General features: G+C 43.0%; 1 protein-coding gene across 1 annotated transcript in view; it reads right to left on the bottom strand.

The window, feature by feature from the left end:
• Positions 1-19292, bottom strand: part of LOC110521089 (alpha-(1,6)-fucosyltransferase) — a 168808-nt gene that overhangs the window by 30074 nt on the left and 119442 nt on the right. The window contains exons 3-5 of the mRNA XM_036976164.1: positions 9208-9329; positions 8402-8564; positions 5055-5169 (exon numbers count right to left, since the gene is read on the bottom strand). Coding sequence (XP_036832059.1) covers positions 5055-5169; positions 8402-8564; positions 9208-9329 — 400 coding nt within the window. The remainder of the gene's footprint in view (positions 1-5054; positions 5170-8401; positions 8565-9207; positions 9330-19292) is intronic.

Raw genomic sequence — 19292 nt, 5'->3', positions numbered from 1 at the left:
CCTATCACTGGAATATCGATGAGTTTTGAAACAGCCTATCACTCGAATATCGATGCTTTAAATCGGAGCACCCTGAGCGGTCTTCCTCTCTCTTCATCAATTCCATTGAAACGGCAAAATAGATAGTCCTGTTCAAGATTGATATATATACATTTGAAGATGGAAGTTTACACACACCTTAGCCAAATACATTTAAACTCCATTTTTCACAATTCCTGACATTTAATCCTAGTAAAAATGACCTCTCTTAGGTCAGTTAGGATCACCACTTTATTTTAAGAATGTGAAATTTCAGAATAATAGTAGAGAGAATTATTTATTTCACCTTTTTTTCTTTCATCACATTCCCAGTGGATCAGAAGTTTACATGCACTCAATTAGTATTTGGTAGCATTGCCTTGTTTAACTTGGGCCAAACATTTCGGGTAGCCTTCCACAATCTTCCCACAATAAGTTAGGTCAATTTGGCCCATTCCTCCTGACTGAGCTGGTGTAACTGAGTCAGGTTTGTAGGCCTCCTTGCTCACACATGCTTTTTCAGTTTCAAATTTTATATAGGATTGAGGTCAGGGCTTTGTGATGGCCACTCCAATACCTTGACTTTGTTGTCCTTAAGCCATTTTGCCACAATTTTTTGAAGTATGCTTGGGGTCATTGTCCATTTGGAAGACCCATTTGCGACCAAGCTTTAACTTCCTGACTGATGTCTTGAGATTTTGCTTCAATATATCCACGTAATTTTACTTCCTCATGATGCCATCTATTTTATGAAGTGCACCAGTCCCTCCTGCAGCAAAGCACCCTCACAACATGATGCTGCCACCCCCGTGCTTCACGGTTGGGATGGTATTCTTCGGCTTGAAAGCCTCCCCCTTTTTCCTCCAAACATGACGATGGTCATTATGTTCCATTTTTGTTTCATCAGGCCAGAGGACATTTCCCCCAAAAGTACGATCTTTGTCCCCATGTGCAGTTGCAAACCATGGTCTGGCTTTTTTATGGAGGATTTGGAGCAGTGGCTTCTTCCTTGCTGAGCGGTCTTTCAGGTTATGTCGATATAGGACTCGTTTTTATTGTGGATATAGATACTTTTGTACTTGTTTTCTCCAGCATCTTCACAAGGTCCTTTGCTGTTGTTCTGGGATTGATTTGCACTTTTCTCACCTAAGTACGTTCATCTCAGAATGCGTCTCCTTCCTGAGTGGTTTGGCGGCTGCGTGGTCCCATGGTGTTTGTGCTTGCGTACTATTGTTTGTACATATGATCGTGGTACCTTCAGGCGTTTGGAAATTGCCCCCAAGGATGAACCAGACTTGCAGAGGTCTACTTTTATTTTGCTGAGGTCATGGCTTTTCCCATGATGTCAAGCAAAGAGGCACTAAGTTTGAAGGTAGGCCTTGAAATACATCCACAGGTACACCTCCAAATTACACAAATGATGTCAATTAGCCTACCAGAAGCTTCTAAAGCCATGACATAATTTTCTGGAATTTTCCAAGCTGTTTAAAGGCACAGTCAATTTAGTGTATGTAAACTTCTGACCCACTGGAATTGTGATACAGTGAATTGTAAGTTAAATAATCTGTCTGTAAACAATTGTTGTAAAAATGACTTGTGTCATGCACAAAGTAGCTGTCCTAAACGACTTGCCAAAACTATAGTTTGTTAACAAGAAATCTGTGGAGTGGTTGAAACATTTAGGTTGGAGACATTAAAACTTCTTTATGTAAACTTCCGACTTCAACTGTATATATATACGAGTTTTAATGACTATATATATATATATATACAGTGCCTTGCGAAAGTATTCAGCCCCCTTGAACTTTGCAACCTTTTGCCACATTTCAGGCTTCAAACATAAAGATATAAAACTGTATTTTTTTGTGAAGAATCAACAACAAGTGGGACACAATCATGAAGTGGAACGACATTTATTGGATATTTCAAACTTTTTTAACAAATCAAAAACTGAAAAATTGGGCGTGCAAAATTATTCAGCCCCCTTAAGTTAATACTTTGTAGCGCCACCTTTTGCTGCGATTACAGCTGTAAGTCGCTTGGGGTATGTCAGTTTTGCACATCGAGAGACTGACATTTTTTCCCATTCCTCCTTGCAAAACAGCTCGAGCTCAGTGAGGTTGGATGGAGAGCATTTGTGAACAGCAGTTTTCAGTTCTTTCCACAGATTCTCGATTGGATTCAGGTCTGGACTTTGACTTGGCCATTCTAACACCTGGATATGTTTATTTTTGAACCATTCCATTGTAGATTTTGCTTTATGTTTTGGATCATTGTCTTGTTGGAAGATAAATCTCCGTCCCAGTCTCAGGTCTTTTGCAGACTCCATCAGGTTCTTCCAGAATGGTCCTGTATTTGGCTCCATCCATCTTCCCATCAATTTTAACCATCTTCCCTGTCCCTGCTGAAGAAAAGCAGGCCCAAACCATGATGCTGCCACCACCATGATTGACAGTGGGGATGGTGTGTTCAGCTGTGTTGCTTTTACGCCAAACATAACGTTTTGCATTGTTGCCAAAAAGTTCAATTTTGGTTTCATCTGACCAGAGCACCTTCTTCCACATGTTTGGTGGGTCTCCCAGGTGGCTTGTGGCAAACTTTAAACTACACTTTTTATGGATATCTTTAAGAAATGGCTTTCTTCTTGCCACTCTTCCATAAAGGCCAGATTTGTGCAATATATGACTGATTGTTGTCCTATGGACAGAGTCTCCCACCTCATCTGTAGATCTCTGCAGTTCATCCAGAGTGATCATGGGCCTCTTGGCTGCATCTCTGATCAGTCTTCTCCTTGTATGAGCTGAAAGTTTAGAGGGACGGCCAGGTCTTGGTAGATTTGCAGTGGTCTGATACTCCTTCCATTTCAATATTATCGCTTGCACAGTGCTCCTTGGGTTGTTTAAAGCTTGGGAAATCTTTTTGTATCCAAATCCGGCTTTAAACTTCTTCACAACAGTATCTCGGACCTGCCTGGTGTGTTCCTTGTTCTTCATGATGCTCTCTGCGCTTTTAACGGACCTCTGAGACTATCACAGTGCAGGTGCATTTATACGGAGACTTGATTACACACAGGTGGATTGTATTTATCCTCATTAGTCATTTAGGTCAACATTGGATCATTCAGAGATCCTCACTGAACTTCTGGAGAGAGTTTGCTGCACTGAAAGTAAAGGGGCTGAATAAATTTGCGCGCCCAATTTTTCAGTTTTTGATTTGTTAAAAAAGTTTGAAATATCCAATAAATGTTGTTCCACTTCATGATTGTGTCCCACTTGTTGTTGATTCTTCACAAAGTTTTATATCTTGATGTTTGAAGCCTGAAATGAGGCAAAAGGTCGCAAAGTTCAAGGGGGCCGAATACTTTCGCAAGGCACTGTATATATATATATATATATATATATATATATATATATATATATATATTAAATGCTTATGAAATGCTTGTAATTATACATCAGTATTCCATAGTAACACCTGACAAAAATATCTCAAGACACTGAAGCAGCAAACTTTGTGAAAATTAATATTTGTGTCATTCTCAAAACTTTTGGCCACAACGGTACATGTGATGCTGCATTAGCCTTATATTTATCTAATGAATGATGGGATATGCATTATAAGCTTCTAACTAGCCTCTGTCTCTTGCGCAATAGGCAGGGACCTGTGCTCCGATGGTTTTTTCCCTTACAAAACGCTCCTTAGATCTTCAAGTCTTGCTGGACATTGTTTTTTGTTTTCTGAACATTAAATACAGCAGCCAATCCAACGCACTGGTAGTTTGAAAGCAGAGTGAACATGTGATGGTTGTAGGCTATGGCAGTTATTTATTCAGACTATAGCCATTCAATCTTTGTGAAGTGAAAGCCATCTGCACCTAATTCCATAATATTAATTCTATGTTATTCAAGGATGTCTTTGGAAAGATGAAGATAATAACTTATTTAAATGAACTGTCGAAAGTGAGGAAGGAATTTGTATTTGTATTTATTATGGATCCCCCCCCCCCCAGCTCCTCTTCCTGGGGTCCAGCAAAATGAAGGCAGTTTATACAATTTTAAAAACATTACAATACATTCACAGACTTCACAGCACTGTGTGCCCTCAGAACCCTACTCCACCACTACCACAAATGTTAAGGAATGAGGGAACAATATAGAGAGAAAGAGGGGTAATAACATTTGAGGAAATATTATGAAAAGTACAGTATGTATACGTCAGCCTACTTATTATACAAGAAAGCCCTATTATATTTAACATTTTAAAATCAAATTCGCTAGCCTATATTTGTAACTTTGTGGGCCGCATGTGCTGCACCTGTCACACCCTGATCTGTTTCACCTGTCCTTGTGCTCGTCTCCACCCCCTCCAGTTGTCGCTTAATATCCCCGGTGTATTTATCCCTGTGTTATCTGTCTCTCTGTGCCAGTTTGTCTTGTTTGTCAAGTCAACCAGCTTTTTTGTGTCTCAGCTCCTGCGTTTCCCAGACTCTCTCTGCTCGCCCTCCTGGTTTTGACCCTTGCCTGTCCTGACTCTGAGCCCGCCTGCCTGACCACTCTGCCTGTCCCTGACCTCGAGCCTGCCTACCGTCTTGTACCGTTTGGACTCTGACCTGGTTTATGAACTCTCGCCTGTACCCGACCTGACTTTTGCCTACCCTCTCTTGTTATAATAAATATCGGAGCTCAACCATCTGCCTCCTGTGTCTGCATTTGGGTCTCGCCTTGTGCCCTTATAGCACCAGAATCGCATGTTCTCTCAGCTTTATGGTGGTTTGAACGAGGTGCATAATCCCAGTCCATATAATGTAGTATAATATAATACTATACGGTAATAAAGAACCCTCTGTAGAAAGGCTTTTTACATGGAATCCAAAATAGTTACATCTGCAACCCAAAAGGGTTCTACAAAGGGTTCTCCTATGGGGACAGCCAAAGAAGATTAAGAGTGTATGCACGCATACGTCGGTGTGTGCATTTGTGTGTGTGCATGCGTGAACGCAAAAGTTTGTGTATGTGTTTGTGTGAGTGTGTGTATACCTGTAGGTACGTGATCCTGTTCTGCACCAGGTTAGACAGGTCCCTGGCCTCCTTCACTCTCCAGTCGCCAACTCCGTCAGCCTGGCTGAGGTAATACAGGTCTGTCATGATGGACCTGCACACACACAAAAATGGAATCAGGGCAAATTGTATATGTCACATGCGCCGAATATAACAGGTGTAGACTTAACCGTGAAATGCTTACTTACAAGCACTTAACAAACAATGCGGTTTTAAGAAATAATAGAAATTAAAAAATGTAACACAAGAATGGAGCTATATACAGGGAGTACCAGATCAATGTGCAGGGGTAATAGTTAGATATGGGAGTACCAGTACCAGATCAATGCGCAGGAATAATGGCTATATACAGAGAGTACCAGATCAATGTGCAGGGGTAATAGCTATATACAGGGAGTACGAGTACCAGATCAATGTGCAGGAATAATGGCTATATACAGGGAGTACCAGATCAATGTGCAGGGGTAATAGCTATATACAGAGAGTACCAGATCAATGTGCAGGGGTAATAGCTATATACAGAGAGTACCAGATCAATGTGCAGGGGTAATAGCTATATACAGGGAGTACCAGTACCAGATCAATGTGCAGGGGTAATAGCTATGTACAGGGAGTACCAGATCAATGTGCAGGAGTAATAGCTATATACAGAGAGTACCAGTACCAGATCAATGTGTAGGGTTAATAGCAATATACAGTGAGTACCAGTACCAGATCAATGTGCAGGGGTAATAGCTATATACAGAGAGTACCATATCAATGTTCAGGGGTAATAGCTATATACAGAGAGTACCAGATCAATGTGCAGTGGTAATAGCTATATACAGAGAGTACCAGTACCATATCAATGTGCAGGGTAATAGCTATATACAGAGAGTACCAGTACCAGATCAATGTGCAGGGTTATAGCTATATACAGGTAGTACCAGATCAATGTGCAGGGGTAATAGCTATATACAGGGAGTACCAGATCAATGTGCAAGGTTAATAGATATATACAGGGAGTACCAGATCAATGTGCAGGGGCAATAGCTATATACAGGGAGTACCAGTACCAGATCAATGTGCAAGGGTAATAGCTATATACAGAGAGTACCAGATCAATGTGAAGGGGTAATAGCTATATACAGAGAGTACCAGTACCAGATCAATGTGCAGATCAATGTGCAGGGGCTATATAAAATAGCTATATACAGAGAGTACCAGATCAATGTGCAGGGTAATAGCTATATACAGAGAGTACCAGATCAATGTGCAGGGGCAATAGCTATATACAGGGAGTACCAGATCAATGTGCAGGGGTAATAGCTATATACAGTGAGTACCAGATTAATGTGCAGGGGTAATAGCTATATACAGAGAGTACCAGTACCAGATCAATGTGCAGGGGTAATAGCTATATACAGGGAGTACCAGATCAATGTGCAGGGTAATAGCTATATACAGAGAGTACCAGATCAATGTGCAGGGTAATAGCTATATACAGAGAGTACCAGATCAATGTGCAGGGGTAATGGCTATATACAGAGAGTACCAGATCAATGTGCAGGGGTAATGGCTATATACAGAGAGTACCAGATCAATGTGCAGGGGTAATGGCTATATACAGAGAGTACCTGATCAATGTGCAGGGGTAATGGCTATATACAGAGAGTACCAGATCAATGTGCAGGGGTAATAGCTATATACAGAGAGTACCATATCAATGTGCAGGGGTAATAGCTATATACAGAGAGTACCAGATCAATGTGCAGGGGTAATGGCTATATACAGAGAGTACCAGATCAATGTGCAGGGGTAATGGCTATATACAGGGAGTACCAGTACCAGATCAATGTGCAGGGTAATAGCTATATACAGAGAGTACCAGATCAATGTGCAGGGTTATAGCTATATACAGGGAGTACCAGATCAATGTGCAGGGGTAATGGCTATATACAGAGAGTACCAGATCAATGTGCAGGGGTAATGGCTATATACAGAGAGTACCTGATCAATGTGCAGGGGTAATAGCTCTGAAAACCAGCACGCCTCAAATCATTTTAGTAACCCACGTCAGTCACATTCTCAGGGTGGGAAACCACCTGAGCACAAGCACATTAGTACACACACACATATAGTATAAAGAATGCTTCATGCCACAATTTTGACATTACATTACAAAGTATCAATGGCAGCCGGTGCATAATTATTTTACACAATTTAAATAAAAACCCTATGCACAAGAAAATAATCAACACAATAAAAACTCTAACTTTAAAATACGCATAGTCATGTATGGCACACGCACACGCACACACACACACACACACACACACACACACACACACACACACACACACACACACACACACACACACACACACACAGAAACACTTCCACACGTTCTCTAGCATTTTTTATCCTAAACCACAACGCGAAACCGTGTCATACTCCTTTACCCAGGACCCACCGTGGACCTATCACAGTCTCCCTGTGTGAGAACTACAAGTGTCTGTTAGCCGCTGAGTTAACATGGGAGAATAGGCAGACAGACCCTCTGTGCTTTGGCAGAGGAGCGTGAGGCTAGTTCTCCTGCGGTTGGTTGTTAATGTGTGTGTGAGTGTGTGTGAATGTGTGTGTGTTTTTGTGTGAGTGTCTCAGTGATTGCGTGTGAGTGTGTTTTTGTGTGTGTGTTTTTGTGTGAGTGTCTCAGTGATTGCGTGTGAGTGTGTGTGTGTTTTTGTGTGAGTGTCTGAGTGATTGCATGTGTGTGTGAGTGTGTGAGTGATTGTGTGTGTGTGTGTGTGTGTGTGTGAGTGTGTGAGTGATTGTGTGTGTGTGTGTGTGTGAGTGTGTGTCCTTCTATGAAGCCTGTGAGGGTTTCCCCGGCCCAGCGGTTTAATGCGACTGGAGGCTGCAGGCTGGAGATGGGGGTTTAGTTGACGGGTGGCTAAACTGAGTGGCCCTGAGTACTGATTACCCGCTCCAATTGTTGGGCAATTACTGTCCCATTTACAATTACCCCATAATTCAACAGGCAGGCGGACGGAGGCAGTAGAGAGGGTGGGAGGGAGACAGGGAAGGAAGGAGGTAGGTAGGGAAGAGAGCCGGGGCCACTGCTGTATTACAGGGCCGATGAACTACATAAACGTGTGACTCATGTCGCAACCTCTCTCTGCTCTCTCTGACCTCTGGGCTGAAGCCAACACAGAGGAAGACACCTGGGAGAGTGGTAAGGGAAGGTGTGTGTGTTTCTGTGTATGTGTATGTCGGCGGACAGCCTGTGGAAGGGTTTATAGATGTATGTGTGTGTGAGAGAGAGCGTGTGTGCATGTGTCTCTGACCTCTGCTGGTGTCCCAGGTCTTGTATCAGGGTGTCAGCCTGTCTGGGCCTTTCCCCAGCCTCCACATGGCCCAGCTTCTTCACCTCGCTGCTGACAAAGTACCAGAGCTCCCTCACACCGTTCTCTACCCTCCGCCTCAGCTCCTCCTGGGTGGGGCCCGGACCTGAGTGGTGGTGGAGGCAGGAGGGGGGGGTGAAATAAAGAACGATGGGCAGAAAGGTAACTGTCATTGAACACATGGGAGTTTTAGGAGAAGACTGGATCGTCTGTCAATACTAATCTCTCCCGCTCAACCTCTCTCTCTCCCAATGTGATGCTTTGACTCCATTCATGTACATTTGTTCATAAGAGTTTTAATGCATCTGTTATGTCCACACAGAGACACACACACACACAGAGACACACACACAGAGACACACTCACAGAGACACACAAAGACACACACACACACACACACACACAGAGACTAACACAGGCAGACACACACACACACACATGCTCTCTCTCTTCCTTTCTTCCTGTGACACTACTTCTATTCCACCTAGCAGCCAACCCTCTGACACGCACCTCTTAGACACATACACACGCAAGCACTCACAAAAACACACACAAAAACACACACAAAAACACACATGTTTTCCCTGTCAGATGAGTTTAGCTACTAACATAGACCAGGCTAATAATCCATAATCCTAGGCTATCTGACCCACCGCCTTACCTCCTTACTCTCTGGGACTCTGGAGCTTCCACCTCCTCTGCCCCCATACATCCCTCCCTGGCCTCCCTGATCCCCCTGGCCTGCTCACCATCTCCGGTCAGTCTCTGGAAGCTGTGTATCTTCTGCTTGGCTCTGGTCAGCTGGTCCTCCAGGGAGCGTAGCCTCCCCACAGCCAGGGCCCCTCCCTCTTCTACCTGGCCCTCAGGTATCCTAACACAAGAGACAGGGGGGAATAGAGAGAGAGCAATGGGGTATCAGAGTGGGGATGAGTGTGTTTGTTTTTCTACATCTTTGTTAGCTGTGTTAGTATATGAGTCAGAGCTCTTTTACTGTGTGTGTGTGTGTGTGTGTGTGTCTGTGTGTGTCTTTCTGTGTGTGTGTGTCTTTCTGTGTGTGTGTGAGAGTGTGTGTGTGTGTGTGTCTTTCTGTGTGTGTGTGTGTCTTTCTGTGTGTGTGTGTGTGTGTGTGTGTGTGTGTGTGTGTGTGTGTGTGTGTGTGTGTGTGAGAGCGTGCGTGCGTGTGTGTGTGTGTGTGTGTGTGTGTGTGTGTCTGTCTTGATTAAATGTGAGCAGAAATCAAAGAGCACTCCGTTCAATAGAACATTATTTTGGTGAGCAGATTTGCAGCTGAATATCTTACAAAGCCTAATTGCTAATTAGAGTCTAAATGATGTTTGGGCGTCCTTTTGGTACATTTAAAATGCTCATTGCGTTTTTTTCACTAATGAGTATTTGTAAAGTATAATGAACCCTACAAAGCTGTATTTCTACCCTGTTTCATTGTTTATAGTGTGCTATAGTGAACAGTAACATCTCTCTTCATTCCATTTTTATTTCCTGAACATCTCAAATGTTGACCTGTTCATTATAACACAGGTGTGCACACAAACGAAATGCAAGCGTGCAAGAACACACACAGTCTTGTACAAGTAACCTTGTGTGGACACACAATTCAGTCCCATTCAAAATCTTATTTCCCATAACCCTTAACCCTAACCCGTACCCTTACCTTAACCCTAACCCTAACACTAGCTCCTAAACCTAAAAATAACCCTAGCTCCTAAACCTAAAACTAACCCTAGCTCCTAAATAACCAACATTTGACCAATTGGGGACATTTTGTGGGTCCCCATTTGGTCAAATTTAGTTTATTTACTATGGTCCCCACAAGTATAATTAAACACGTAGACACACAATATATTTTACTATCCTTTTGGGGACCTAAAATTGATTTCCTTTCAAAATCCTATTTTGCATAACTCCTAACACTAAACCTAACCTTAACCCTGAACACTAAACCCTAAACCTAACCCCTAACCTTAACCCTAATCCTAACCCCTAACCTTAATCCTTAACCCTAATCCTAACCCCAAACCTTAACCCTTAATGCTAATCATAACCCTAACCTTAACCCGAATCCCAATCCCTAACCTTAACCCTGACCCTAACCTTAACACTTAACCCTAACCCTAACCATTGACCAATGATGGAATGGCCATCTGGAACAGCGGGACTTTTCCCGGTGGGCCGCTTGACAATTGGGGCCGATGCAACGCAAAATATAAATAACCCCAGCCCCCGCTAAAATAAAAATAACCAAGTGCTGTGTGTCTGACTGGCCCAGGAGAGTGGGCTGTTGGCCCACTGCCGTTGGGTATTACATATGTCAGCCTCTCTCTCCCAGCCAATTACTTTTGGTCCAGTCCATTCTAACTTTACCTGAGCCCTGCCCCTTTCCAATCTCTGTTAAGTGGTGACATTTGGATAAATAGTGGAGTGGAGCAAGGTGGACAAACAAAAAGAGAAAAAATGTAAAGGTGGTGCTGAAAAGCGGAGAGAGAAGAGGTTGAAGTTCCTTGAGGCTGATGCAGCCAAATGTTTTAAAATAACAAATTATTCATTTGCTGCCGGTACCAGTCAATCATCTCAGCCTAGTGAGCCTGGAGGCACTGGCAGCAGAGAGCAGAGAGAGCAGCCCATTGAGCCCAGTGAACCAGTTCAACTGTTAGTCAAGGTTTTGCAGCTGAAGCGGTAAGAACGAAGACAATAGGGATAAGATAAGCAATGCTTGGGTTTGGCTAGCTGGCTATTTAGCTACAGTGGAAGTCGGAAGTTTACATACACCTTAGTCAAAACTGTGGCAAAATGGCTTAAGAATGAACATATCAGACTAAGGGACCCAAGCTGCAGCCAAGGTCTAAAAAGTCAATGAACCCAAAACGCAACACAAGGTTGAAGACAAAGAAAAAAAAATTCTACCCATGTCTAAGCGGGTGAATTCAAGCCGGACCACCTAGCCTCTCCATCGAATCGGGGTATCTACACTGTTTCATTCCTACGCTGTGAGCTCTGAACTATAGAGCTGTCTGTCCTCAGAAGACCCCTTCCAGAGCAAGGACGAGGGAACAGACCCCTAAGCCAAAAGGACACTGACATCGTGAGGACAACCAGAGAATTGCACCGGAGAAGTGCGTCATTGAGAAGCCTAAACGACCCACGCAGAGCTTCCCCTCTGAGACCTCCAACACGTAATTACATCATTATATTCTGACCCATAAGAGCGGCAATTCTGGGCAAGGCTAGGGTTAAAATAAGCATAGATGACAAATGCACCCAAATGTATATTTATCCCGTGTACTTTCTATTTTTCTCTCTCTTTTAAATCCCCATTGTGGGTAACTCGCGCCATAGTGTGTTGGCCCATTATACTAAGTCCTAATCAATAGTCTATAATGTGTTTTTGTGTATGTGTATCTTTTATCATCATTTTAGCTTTCTAGTAAATAAAAACTCAACTAAGATTGGTGTGGTATGAACTCATTGGTGAGACCCGGGTCCGTGCAGATTCCCAGATTATGTGACGTTCAGAATGAAATTGTAGAGGAAATTGATTAATTAGCGACTGTTTGTATAATCGATATTCTGATATTCTTTGAGCTAATTTGGGAAATAGAAACTCAATCAAAACTAATTTTCCCATGGTGCCCCAGGTTAATGAGTTAATAATTGCTTGATCCAGTTAATCACGCAATTAGAAACCTTTAATCATTCGATGAGCAACAGTCATCACATTAACTAATACATTAGCCACGACAATAGTTTTGTACCTCTTTCCTCCAGCACAAGGTCCTTTGCTGTTGTTCTGGGATTGATTTGCACTTTTCGCACCAAAGTACGTTCATCTCTAGGAGACAGAACGCATCTCCTTCCTGAGAGGAATGACGGCTGCGTGGTCCCATGGTGTTTATACTTGCGTACTATTGTTTGTACAGATGAACGTGGTACCTTCAGGTATTTGGAAATGCCTGACACAGACGTCTTGCTCCAACTGGTAAGACACGCTGGTGGGCTGAAGACAGTGCCTTAAAGAAGTTAAAGAAGGTCTTTGGAGCTTTTGGAAATCCAGATGAGTGTCTGTATGTTGATGTCCTTCTCACTCTTTCAACCATACAATATCAGAAAAACATCAACACCACTGCACGGGTCAAGGCACGGGGATACTTTGAGGGGTTGCTGAAGTATGAAACAATACTTACAGCTCAGATATGACTTAGGTCACCTCAGGTCACCTCACCAGTCTCAAAATATCTTCAAACAAGTGAAATGGACATTCCGTCTGCGCATCGTATGGTTGTGTCTACAGAAGAGCAGCTGAAAGGAATGGCTAGAGATTTTGAAAAAGTCAAGGCAGCTTCAGACAGGAAGTTGCAGGAACGGGATGAGGAAACAGAGATGGAGTTAGAGACCACTCTGCCAAAAAGGGCTCGAAAGAAGAAAATCACGCCTGGAGAGATGGCACTAGATTAGACGTTTACTGGGGCAGAGAGTGCATACATGATTGGTGTCCATAATCAAATTCTGGATACAGTTATAGATACCATCCATCTGCGATTTCTGAGTAATGGCACTTTGTATGGCTCTTCTGGACCCTAAGAACTTTAGTCAGTTAACATCCAGTGCCAATGGCCTTACACAGAGCCCATCAAGAACTAAGCAAATGTTTGATCAAATTTGACAGCAGAGCAACGGTGGCCAATTTACAGAGTGAGCTCATGAGTCTGGCAGAACAGTGGACTAGGTTAAAACAATGGGGATTTGAAGAATACACAACCAGGACTATGGAGGATCATGGGCCTGAATGAAATGAAGACAAGGTAGAGATGGTGGAGATGGTGAACAAGAGCTGTTCATCTTGCAAGGACTGTCCACTGTGTTGCTACCGTATTCTTAGTCAGTACAACCTATTGATGGACGCATACCACATCCTGGGTCTTGCTTACAAGTTCATACTTACCCTGTCAGTAACTCAGGTACAGTAGCTTGCGAGCGGAGCTTCCCTACTCTGAAATTCATCTAGAGTAAGCTCAGGAGCACTCTATCTCAACAACACCTGGAGGCTTTTATGCTCATGGCTACTGAGCGAGATGCTTTAATGGCCCTGGACCGTGACCTGGTTATAGATGGCACTGCTGAGAGAAGTGAGCTGCTGCAGAAACTGCTAATTTAAGGAGGTAGGAAACATGTTTATTTTAATTTTATTCTAGGACTTGCCTGCTCACCAGTCTTTTCACCAACACATGTCTTCCTGTATTATTTGTTTTACTAGTCAGATGGTTCCAGAGATCCTTGCCACCTTGATGCCAGAGCCATTGTGCCAATATGTGCTCCTTCTAGCCGGCCATTTTTCATTCCCAATCTGTTCCTGCCCTTAACCCTAATCCCAACTCCTAACATTAACTATTAAGCCTAATCCTAACTCCTAACACTAAACCTAACCCTAACCTTAACCCTAATCCCAACTCCTAACATTAACTATTAAGCCTAATCCTAACTCCTAACACTAAACCTAACCCTAACCTTAACCCTTAACCCTAATCCCTAAATTTAAAATGGCCTTTGTAATTTTCCTTGTTTTACTATCTTTGTGGGGACTTTTAGGTATTTTCGGTACCCATGAGGACAGTCACACACACACACACACACACACACACACACACACACACGTTATCTAATACATTCATATTTATAAGAAAATATAAATAGCTTCTAAGTACATGCATCAAGAGAGACAAAGGCTAATGAGTCATCAAGGCATGCAAACTCAATTTGCTCCCTGAGTGGGGAACATCATGCAGAAATAACCTTATAACCTTATCTTCATTATAATACACACACTTTTTTTAAATTTATTTTACCTTTATTTAACTAGGCAAGTCAGTTAAAAACAAATTCTTATTTTCAATGACTGCCTGTTCAGGGGCAGAAGGACAGATTTGTACCTTGTCAGCTCGGGGGTTTGAACTTTCAACCTTCCAGTTACTAGTCCAACGCTCTAACCACTAGGCTACCCTCACCACCCCATATGTACACACACACACTCATGCACACATACTATGCACTCACGCACATACACACAGACACACACATACACACACTCACACACACACACTGTTTTGCAGCTTCCCCTCCCTTGACCCTCTCCTCTCAGTTGGGAACTAAGCTAAGAAACACAGACTGATGAATAACAGACTGATGAATGACAGAAGGTTGAATAACAGACGGATGAATAACAGACTGATGAATAACAGACTGATGAATAACAGAAGGTTGAATAACAGACGGATGAATAACAGAAGGATGAATAACAGACTGATGAATAACAGAAGGTTGAATAACAGACTGATGAATAACAGAAGGATGAATGACAGACTGATGAATAACAGAATGATGAATAACAGACTGATGAATAACAGAAGGATGAATAACAGACTGATGAATAACAGAAGGATGAATAACAGACTGATGAATAACAGAAGGATGAATAACAGACTGATGAATAACAAAAGGATGAATAACAGACTGATGAATGACAGAAGGATGAATGACAGAAGGATGAATAACAGACTGATGAATAACAGAAGGATGAATAACAGACTGATGAATAACAGAAGGATGAATAACAGACTGATGAATGACAGAAGGATGAATGACAGAAGGATGAATAACAGACTGATGAATAACAGAAGGATGAATAACAGAAGGATGAATAACAGAAGGATGAATAACAGAAGGATGAATGACAGACTGATGAATAACAGAATGATGAATGACAGAAGGATGAATAACAGACTGATAAATGACAGAAGGATGAATAACAGACTGATGAATAACAGACTGATGAATGACAGAAGGATGAATAGGGAAGGATGAATAACAGAAGGATGAATAACAGAAGGATGAATGACAGAAGGATGAATAACAGACTGATGAATAACAGTGAGTAAGGGACAATGTTAACATTTAGAAAACACACACAGATACACACATACATTCACACACACACACACACACACACACACACACACACACACACACACACACACACACACACACACACACACACACACACACACACACACACACACACACACACACACACACACACACACACACAGAGAGAGAGACACACAGAGACACACACACAGAGACATACACACACATACACTGAGAAACACACACAGAAACACACACACATACACATACACACAGAGACACACAGACATCATAATGATGAATGACAGACTGATGAATGACAGACTGATGAATAACAGACTGATAAATGACAGACTGATGAATGACAGTGAAGAAGGGACAAGGTTAACCTTTAGAAAATCCCCTGTGATATTACTGTGAGGAAGACCATCAGCGGTCAGTTCAGTCAGAAGTGTGTATTGTTACAGAACGTTCCGTTAGAAACAATCAAGCCTATTCATAAAATGGATATGTTTAACATTCTGAAAAAGTTTCACCCTACTGAACACACCCCCAGTTCTAGCTGTGCTGTGACAAGACAATGAAAGGAAACTCCCAGAGCCCACCGTCTTACTGTTCATCACAGGATCACACAGGCAGAAGGGCCTTCATTTATTCATCATATCCCAGGAGAGAACTGGAGGCTTGCTCAGGTTGATGCAACATGCAGAATGTTCAGATAGACATTCATGTAGGCTTTGATAGAATATGAATATTTTTATTTTATCTGATCTCTTATTGTTAAACAAAATACAAAACAAGACAATAAGGACAGTGACAAGACAACAATAACAAACTGAGGAGGAGGTACATGACCATACAAGACAAACACACGCAATACAACACAGCCAAGACCATTATCAGCGAAGCAATGGTGGGGACTGGAAAGTTTGCCAGGATCTAAATAAATGTTAAAGGAACATAGCCCAGGTAAAAAGCTGGAGGAAACCCTGGACGCCAATGGATGTCAATTAAGGCAGCCCCCCCCCCCCCTCCCCCCCTCGCGCCTCTCTGATTCAGAGGGGTTGGTTGGGTTAAATGTGGAAGACACAGTTCAGTTGAATGCATTCGGTTGTACATCTGACTAGGTATCCCCTTCCCCATCCCCTTTTCTCAGTCTTCTTAAATCCTCACATAGAGATGTATATTTCAGCTGGACAAAGACACACCAGAATGGCTTTCCATGAGGTGTTGATGCTTCCTGAATGGTCCAGTCACAATCCTGACTTAATATTGCTGTCCATCAGTGTTTCCCAACCATATGTAAGCAATATGTATTGACAAAAACAATGGATATATGTTGTCCTACGAATTGGTCAAAGTTGGTCGAATCTGTAATGGCTGGCAAAGGTGCTTCAAAAAGGATTAACTCTGGGGTGTGAAGATACATGCAGTCAAGACATCGTCAAAAAATGTCTCTATATTTTCTTTCACTTTGGAAATGTGAAATAGTTTGTATAAATTGGTAGGAAACTGCATACATATTCCTGTGAAAAATATTTCACAAACTTTTTCTGTTTTTTTTTAAAGACATACTACTGGGATCCTGCAGCTGAACATGGTGCTACAAAAACGCAATTACTGTTACATCAAGGAGGAACATTTATGGAAAAGAGGCCTGGGGCCATGTGTGTGTGTGTGTGTGTGGAGGGGGTGTATGTGTGTGAGAGAGAGGGAGACAGATACAGAGAGAGCATGTGAAAGAGACGGTCTCTCTGACTATCCCCTAGTGTTAAAGGTAGTGTAGCGTTAAAATCCCAGCTGGTACTTGATAACCTATTACTTCAAACCTATTCCTCTGTTAGATATTCCACTAACCACAGCAGACATTTCAGATTCCCTAATTGACTAGGCGAGGAGTCGGCGCTAATCCACAGCCAGACTCTCCAGCTCATCTCTCCAGGCCAGGCCAGGCTGAATGACCTGTCGTGCCCACAGACAGCTCTCACAATGGGGCTAGTGTTAGTGTCAGGCCCCCTGCCTTCCCTGAGACAACCAGGTCGATGGGAGTTCAGTCTGGAGGCAGCAGTAGCATGCAGTGTCTGTTCAGTGGAATCATGCTGGGCTAATGATAGTACCCAGTAAATGAGCCCAGTAAGTGACTCTCAGCCAGCGGAGGTAAACAGTCTCTCTCAGCCAGCGGAGGAAAACAGTCTCTCTCAGCCAGCAGAGGCAAACAGTCTCTCTCAGCCAGTGGAGGTAAACAGTCTCTCTCAGCCAGCGGAGGAAAACAGTCTCTCTCAGCCAGTGGAGGAAAACAGTCTCTCTCAGCCAGTGGAGGCAAACAGTCTCTCTCAGCCAGTGGAGGCAAACAGTCTCTCTCAGCCAGTGGAGGCAAACAGTCTCTCTCAGCCAGAGGAGGCAAACAGTCTCTCTCAGTCAGCAAAGGCAAACAGTCTCTCTCAGCTAGAAGAGGAAAACAGTCTCTCTCAGCCAGCAGAGGAAAACAGTCTCTCTCAGCCAGTGGAGGCAAACAGTCTCTCTCAGTCAGCGGAGGCAAACAGTCTCTCTCAGCCAAGTTTCAGTTTAAAGTTTTAATGCCACAATTACAGTCAAATGCCTTTCTTGACAGCTCAAACCCCAACAACGCAGTAATCAATAACAATGTAGTACTAAAAATAACAAGGTAAAACGAAAACACGCTAGATATAATAAATAAGAAGAACACGTGTAAACATACTATATACAGGGTCAGTTCCAGAAGCACATTTACAATATGGAGCGGAGGCAGACAGTGTCTCTCAGCCAGCGGAGGCAGACGGTGTCTCTCAGCCAGTGGACTCTATTAGGCCTACATCACTGGGAGGAGACCGTCTAATGGACAGATAACACATCACTGAGAGGAGACCGTCTAATGGACAGATAACACATCACTGAGAGGAGACCGTCTAATGGACAGATAATACATCACTGAGAGGAGACCGTCTAATGGACAGATAATACATCACTGGGAGGAGACCGTCTAATGGACAGATAACACATCACTGAGAGGAGACCGTCTAATGGACAGATAACACATCACTGAGAGGAGACGGTCTAATGGACAGATAACACATCACTGGGAGGAGACCGTCTAATGGACAGAAAACACATCACTGAGAGGAGACCGTCTAATGGACAGATAACACATCACTGAGAGGAGACCGTCTAATGGACAGATAACACATCACTGGGAGGAGACCATCTAATGGACAGATAACACATCACTGAGAGGAGACCGTCTAATGGACAGATAACTCATCACTGGGAGGAGACCGTCTAATGGACAGATAACACATCACTGAGAGGAGACCGTCTAATGGACAGATAACACATCACTGAGAGGAGACCGTCTAATGGACAGATAACACATCACTGAGAGGAGACCGTCTAATGGACAGATAACACCTCACTGGGAGGAGACTGTCTAATGGACAGATAACGGTCAATAGACACTGTGGAGAAAAACCAATGAAACCATTCAGCTCTTTCTTATTGTCTTTCTATCGCTCTTCATTCCTATTTGTTATTCCTTGCACTCTCTTTCCCTTCTGCCCATGTTAACCCCCTATCAATCAATCAATTTATCAGTCAATCAATTTATCAATCAATCAAATGTATTTATAAAGCCCTTTTTACACCAGCAGATGTCACAAAGTGCTTATACAGAAAACCCAGCCTAAAACCTCTATCATGGTGGCCTCCACTGCTCTCCCCCTTCCACCACCCCTTAAATCTCTGCATGGTCCAGAACTCACCTCGTCCATCATCCCTCGCCTCCCTCCCTCACTCCCTCCTTCCATCAATCCATCCCTCATTCCCTCCCTCCATCCACATGCCTGGGGATTGATCAGGCCCTCATCCCTCAGGCCGGATGTCACGC

The sequence above is a fragment of the Oncorhynchus mykiss genome, chromosome 4 (genome assembly GCF_013265735.2).
Source record: "Oncorhynchus mykiss isolate Arlee chromosome 4, USDA_OmykA_1.1, whole genome shotgun sequence".
Lineage (NCBI taxonomy): Eukaryota > Metazoa > Chordata > Actinopteri > Salmoniformes > Salmonidae > Oncorhynchus > Oncorhynchus mykiss.
This window is presented reverse-complemented; position numbering and strand designations above follow the sequence as displayed.